Below are 6,457 nucleotides of genomic sequence, written 5' to 3'. Positions count from 1 at the left end.
GTGTGTGTGTGTGTGTGTGTGTGTGTGTGTGTGTGTGTGTGTGTGTGAATGCAGGGCGCATACTTTTAATTTTTTCACACGCACTCCCGACTGTACTCGCTCATCTATTTCTGGAGGAAGCTATGTTTTTGGACAGCCTCGTTAGCTCCGCTTGATTAAGTCATTAAAGCTGTCTGCCCATCCCTAAGTGGCAGCGCAAAGCTCCTGTCGCACAGCATCACCGTCCACGCCACCGGAGCCATTGTGTGGTGCTCAGCAGTTACGCAAGAGCCGGGCCCGCAGTCGAAGTTCACGGCTGAGGTCGGCTTCTCTAAACAAGCTGGAATCCAGGGAAAGCACTGTTTGTGTGACGACTCACAGTTTGGCAATTCAGCATCTTAAGAAATGCCAATACCTCTCGTGGTGTCTTTTTTTTTTTTGTGGCACTTATTTATTTGTGTTTATTACTTGTTTTTGCGGCTGTTAATAGATCAGCGGTGCCGGGTCACATTAAATTGAGTCTGTCTGACTCACACCCTCCCTTTAGTTCTTTTAGCTGGTTATTTTCTATAATTATGGTGTCATCACAGCAATATTGCAAAGGGCACAGGGACCGTGCTCTGGACATGTTGCTGTCAATTTAAGTGTTTTTTGTTTTGTCTCCTCACTCTTTGTTTCCATCTTCCTCCTTCCTTCCCTGCTTCCTCACCCCTCTCTCCTCACCCTCTCTCCTCATTTGTCCTGACCTCTCCCTCCGTCCCTTTCTTGTCTCTCTGTCTCCAGGTGGCTATAAAAATAGTGGATAAGACCCAGCTGGACGATGAGAACCTGAAAAAGATTTTCAGAGAGGTGCAGATCATGAAGTTGCTGAAGCACCCCCACATCATCCGCCTCTACCAGGTACACATGAACCCACAGCTTACACCTGAGACCCATGGCCCGATAGGAAAAGGACAAACACAATACATGTTGGTGACTGGCCCACGGTGTTGAAAATTGCAGGCATTGTTTGGTAGTATTAAAATATAAAGACAATACACTGAGTAAATGGCAGTTTTAGTTCTATTTGAATCTTCCTGTGTGTATGCCAACCACTGCTTACTCATTGTGTTGTGTAACGGGTGAGCCGCCCATCACTGGCCTATCAGAGGCTCTGTAGGTCCTGGTTGTTACCGTTTGTTTATGTCTTCAGGTGATGGAGACAGAGCGGATGATCTATCTGGTGACAGAGTACGCTAGCGGCGGAGAAATATTCGGTAAGGGAGTGTCCCGTTTCTCAGCATGTCTCCTCGATTGTTTAAAGATTTATTTGTCTAAATGGGAACCTCATCATCTTCATTTGCATATTCACAACTGAGTACCATAAGTCTCTAAACTGTCCATTTTGTGTGTGCGTGCAGACCACCTGGTGGCTCATGGGCGCATGGCGGAGAAGGACGCCAGGAAGAAGTTCAAACAGATTGTGGCAGCAGTCCATTTCTGTCACTGCCGCAACATCGTCCACAGAGACCTGAAGGCTGAGAATCTGCTGCTGGACCACAACCTCAACATCAAAATCGCAGGTGTGTGTGTGTGTGTGTGTGTGTGTGTGTGTGTGTGTGTGTGTACTTAAGAATGTATGGGTGGGAAACTTAGTTTAGTGGTTTTTGGCTGTCTTGGTGAGTGGGCGAAGGCAAGTGTCAACATGTGCTTTTGGAAGCCTTTTCTCTGGTTGATTGACTTGACTCCGTCGAGTAAAGTGATGCGATTGAGTGAACCTCTCCTCTCACCCGGACAGATTTTGGATTCAGTAACCTGTTTTCTCGAGGACAGCTGTTGAAGACGTGGTGTGGCAGCCCTCCCTATGCCGCGCCAGAACTCTTTGAGGGCAAGGAGTATGACGGGCCGAAAGTAGACATATGGGTGAGTAGACTTTCAGGTATGCACACGGCCCTGTTGGGCTGCCACACAGGGTGTAGCTGATTGGCTTGAAGACAACAAAATAATGAAACAGGCTACAGCGCTCTAGATTTATTACTTGTTTGTTGAAGTCCTTTTTATATATTGTGTACTCATGGTTTGTGTCCTGTCGTCTTCTCTCTCTATAGAGCTTAGGTGTGGTGTTGTATGTGTTGGTGTGCGGCGCCCTGCCTTTCGACGGCAGCACTCTACAAAATTTGCGGGCACGTGTCCTCAGCGGCAAGTTCCGCATCCCCTTCTTCATGTCCACAGGTAGGACTCTAGTCAGTCCTCACTCTTCCTGTGTCTCTTTACGTCCTCCTCCGGACCATAATGCCATTAGCTTTAGTCTGAAGCGTTTTCTCAAATCCAAACAAAAGTCATGTTTTCAGGACTTTGTGTTTATCCTTGTGGTCCATGTTACATGATAGTTACAAGAAATACAATAAACATGTTGAGGGCGTCCTTCATTCCTCATAAAACATTTTGTATCGTACATTATTTATATCCATGTTTGTTTAGTCTTCAATGCCTTTGTTAGTGCATTACTATGTTATTTGGTGTGTTACAGCCAGCGAAATAGTGGTGTGTGTGTTTGCGTGTGCGTGTGTGCGCAATTTGCATCCTTGTGCGTGATACAAACTAAAACAAGGACCCGCTCACAAAAGCATTGTTCCATAGGGATCCATTTGGTTAAAAAGCATCCACAGACTACCCGTAACAGTGGCTTTGGTCAGCTTGAACTTGAAGTTTTCACAGTGGAATAAAATGTCAAAATGTTCGCTAAAAACACTCTTTTGGCAAATCTGGGTTGAGAATTATCTGTGGATGTTGAGACACTTATTTCTGCAAAAAACAAAGTACCGCAAGTTAGAAAACAAAGTGGAAAGAATTGTAATTTTCTCTATGAATAATACAAACAATTTTAGCAATTTTGTTGGTACATTTGAATATTTTTCCACAAAGTCTGTTCGTGTCGTTGCAGACTGCGAGTACTTGATCAGACACATGTTGGTGCTGGAGCCCAGCAGACGGTTGACCATGGAGCAGATCAATAAGAACAAGTGGATGAGACTAGGAGACCCGGACCCAGACTTCGACAGGGTAAGACTCTCCATCGTCCTGTAGTGATAATTATCTGACGCAAAATCATTGCAGCCTAACATGTGTTGAGTCTGTGTTGCATTGTGCATCTTTGTGCACATATTAGCTTAGCACAAAGACCATAAATAGCTAGCCTGGCTGTGTCCACCTACCGGCACCTCTAAAGCTCACTAATTAACATATCACCCCCCCTTCCTCTCCCCTCCAGTTGATAGCGGAGTGTGAGCAGGTGAAGACGGAGAGAGAGATCGAGCTCATCAATGAGCAGGTGCTGATAGCCATGTGTGAGATGGGCCTGGACCGAGAACGCACACTTCAGGTTGGACACAAATACGTAGCTGACTTCCATTTTCTGCTCTGCCTTTTGGTAAAAAAAAAAAAATAGAGGTGTAACGGTCTTAGTAACTTATACTAATTCTGCCTTTTCTTCTCCAGTCCTTACAAACTGATGCATACGATCACTACAGCGCCATCTACAGTTTGCTGGCCGACCGCCTCAAGAAACACAAGACCCTGCGCGTGGCCCCGCCCACACCGCGCTCCATTAGCTATCCTCTTAACGCCGTACAGGTAATTCATCGCTCACTGGTGTTGGCTTCATGTTGGTGGTTTAGCAGCCCGCACGTGTCACTTTTCAACACAGTTTCATAGTATTGTGGGAAGTTTTTTTTATAGTTGTAAGCAATGTTTCAAGATGGTCATAACCTGAGCTTAACACACCCTAAAGTTATCTCATCCATCAGATGTGTACCTCTCAATACAGCTAATTAACTGTATAGATTTATTCTTCGTGGATATGTTGCTTCTTCCTTGTTATTAAAGTAACAGTTGATGGTGAGAGTGCTTTTGATGAAGCTGAGTTGATTGCTTTAACCCACATCCACCAATCCCACTGCACTAATGAGATTGCTAGATTATTAGCACAATCCTCACACGACCCGTCTGTGTATGTGTGTACGTGCCCAGCAGACGGATCCGCAGGGTAATCCCGTTAGCATGACCGTTCCCCACGTCCAGCTCATCAACCCAGAGAACCAGATCGTTGAGGTGAGTCCACGATGGCTGCATCCCCGTAGCAGCAGTTGGGGTCCTCGTGCACGATAAACAAGCTAGTTTATGTAGCTGAAGTCCCAACCATAGCTCTGACTGCTTCTTATTTAAAGAGTTTGATTGTTAGCATTGTTGTCCCTTAACCTGTTAAAGGAATTGATGCACCACCTAAACATCAGTCAACACAACCGCTTCCAGTCGTCATATTTATGACGTTTTACATGTTTTAATTACGGCATGTCCAGTATTTACAGCTTACTACTGTTAGTGCAGCCCGGGATCCATCTCACACATTATGACCAGACTCACATAATCGCAGACACACTCAAACAGAACACGCACAGCCTCAAAGCTGACTCACAAATGCTGTGAAACACAAGAATGCGTCAGATTACTGCATTGCAGCAGGGATTTTAATAGAAGACCTGAACTTTTAAAGCATGTATATTACAAGTAAAACACATAAAATATATATGATCGTTTGATACAATGCTACACATGAACACAAGCATGCAACACACACTAAGAAAGGGCATTGCTAATGTGTGTGTGTGTGTGTGTGTGTGTGTTTTTTTGTTTAGCCGGATGGCAACATGGCACTGGACAGCGATGAAGGGGAGGAGCCATCTCCCGAGGCCATGGCTCGCTACCTTTCCATGAGGCGGCACACGGTGGGAGTACCAGACCAAAGGTAAAGCTCTCAGTGATGTTTAATAATAAATGACTTATTTGGGATATATGAGCTAGTTGCCACATAAATGAAGCCACTGACTCCTGTCCGGTCGTTGTCCCCTCTTCCAACACAGGACAGAGATGCAGGAGGACCTCCAGAAACTGCCACCAGGTTTCCATTGCGGTGCAGTTCCCCAGCCCCTGTTCCCCTCACTGGCCCCCACTATGGGCCAAATGCACACTCTCATGCCCACGCAGAGCTTGCAGCCCACACAGCAGCTGGAGTACAAGGTACAGTCAGTTGGGTTAGATTGGACGTGGGCTCTTTCAGTTTGTATTGGGAAGCTTCTGGAAGTCATCAGTTAGTTTCCAGAAACGTATTCATTTCCCCTCAAATCTGACTTTCTGTCTGCTGATCCTCCAGGAGCAGTCGTTGCTGCAGCCACCTACCCTGCAGCTGCTCAACGGCATGGGGCCTCTTGGTCGAAGAGCTTCCGACGGCGGGGCCAACATTCAACTACACGCTCAGCTCCTCAAGAGGCCCCGGGGGCCCTCACCGCTTGTTGCCAGCCCGGTGAGGATCTGGATTTCTGTGCATTTTCTACATCCTCCCCTCATATAAACTGAGTGTTGACTGGTAAATTCTTCTTGCCTCTCTTAGCACCCGATCCCTGCAGTAGCTCCGGTGGATGAGGAAGGTTCAGACGGAGAGCCAGACCAGGAGGCAGTACAGAGGTATCCCACGATTACGGCTTTTGGTGAAGGGCTACACTGTACAGGGGTGCTGTCTAAACTGGATACTCTGGGAGGCCGTAACCTGCGACAAGACGTCTGTGGGTTCTGTATGAATGTAGTCCTTTCAGTAGTTTTATTTGTTAGATTTACATTTATTCTTTACTTAACTAATTTACTAGGACATTTGTTATAGTAATGGCCTGTTCAGCAAACTTAAGAGGAGGATATATGTTTTAAATCCAGTTAGTTGAATAACTTCTTTATTACAAAAAAAGCAAAAAAAAAAAAATGGGGTTACCAAACAAATACGACACAGTTAATAGACATATTTATGCAAGAAAAACCTTTCAAAATAAGAGACTTGGAAGGAGCTGAAGTCAGGCCAGGGTAGAGACAGCATCAGGTTTGGGTTATGGGGTCTGGATGTTGGATTCAGAAGTCCAGGTTCGGGTTTCCCAGCCGGTCCTCCTCAGACAGCACCTTCTGTAGGCTTCGCTGGTGTCCTGGGTTGCTGGGAGTGAGTGCCTCTCGGCTGCTCTGCTTTTTCCTACGGGAAGTGGCCACTCTGCTGTGGTGCTTACACCATCTCTCCTCCTATCTCCATCGCGCAAGTGCCTTCTGCCACAGTTCCAAAACTCAATCTGCCACCAAATCCAGCTCTTTAGCCAAGAGCTTCTTTGTCTCTTTCATTTCAGTAAGTGCCAAATTATTCTCCGGACTTTCTCACTCTTTCTCTCACAGCTTTGCTTAGCTTGCAAAACCCAAAAAAAAAAATCGGCATCCAGTCCAATCCTTAAATTGGAAGCTGGGGGGTTGTGGGATACCCGTAAGCAATAACATCCATCTATGGTGTAATTTTATTATGTTTTTCTGATTGGCTAAGATGATATGAATGATGGCACCTATTGGCAGAGGTGGGAAGGGGCGGGCCTCCCCCCCCCCCCGTCTCCATTAGCCAATGAGGACAGAGAGCTGACCA

At 46.1% G+C, this 6,457-nt stretch overlaps 1 protein-coding gene across 3 annotated transcripts in view; it reads left to right on the top strand.

Annotated features, from left to right (window-relative positions):
• The window catches only part of sik3 (SIK family kinase 3), a 26,892-nt gene that overhangs the window by 9,466 nt on the left and 10,969 nt on the right, over nucleotides 1-6,457 (top strand). For 2 of the 3 annotated variants that reach the window (XM_031860837.1, XM_031860835.1), the window contains exons 2-14: nucleotides 763-879; nucleotides 1,172-1,235; nucleotides 1,380-1,541; nucleotides 1,757-1,881; nucleotides 2,067-2,190; nucleotides 2,903-3,021; nucleotides 3,230-3,340; nucleotides 3,457-3,591; nucleotides 3,988-4,068; nucleotides 4,653-4,762; nucleotides 4,878-5,034; nucleotides 5,168-5,317; nucleotides 5,405-5,478. In XM_031860837.1, coding sequence (XP_031716697.1) covers nucleotides 763-879; nucleotides 1,172-1,235; nucleotides 1,380-1,541; nucleotides 1,757-1,881; nucleotides 2,067-2,190; nucleotides 2,903-3,021; nucleotides 3,230-3,340; nucleotides 3,457-3,591; nucleotides 3,988-4,068; nucleotides 4,653-4,762; nucleotides 4,878-5,034; nucleotides 5,168-5,317; nucleotides 5,405-5,478 — 1,529 coding nt within the window. The remainder of the gene's footprint in view (nucleotides 1-762; nucleotides 880-1,171; nucleotides 1,236-1,379; nucleotides 1,542-1,756; nucleotides 1,882-2,066; nucleotides 2,191-2,902; nucleotides 3,022-3,229; nucleotides 3,341-3,456; nucleotides 3,592-3,987; nucleotides 4,069-4,652; nucleotides 4,763-4,877; nucleotides 5,035-5,167; nucleotides 5,318-5,404; nucleotides 5,479-6,457) is intronic. The other variant, XM_031860836.1, reaches the window with a different exon arrangement.

The sequence above is a fragment of the Anarrhichthys ocellatus genome, unplaced genomic scaffold (assembly GCF_004355925.1).
Source record: "Anarrhichthys ocellatus isolate YVR2014 unplaced genomic scaffold, GSC_Weel_1.0 scaffold24, whole genome shotgun sequence".
In the NCBI taxonomy this organism is placed as follows: Eukaryota; Metazoa; Chordata; class Actinopteri; order Perciformes; family Anarhichadidae; genus Anarrhichthys; species Anarrhichthys ocellatus.
This window is presented reverse-complemented; position numbering and strand designations above follow the sequence as displayed.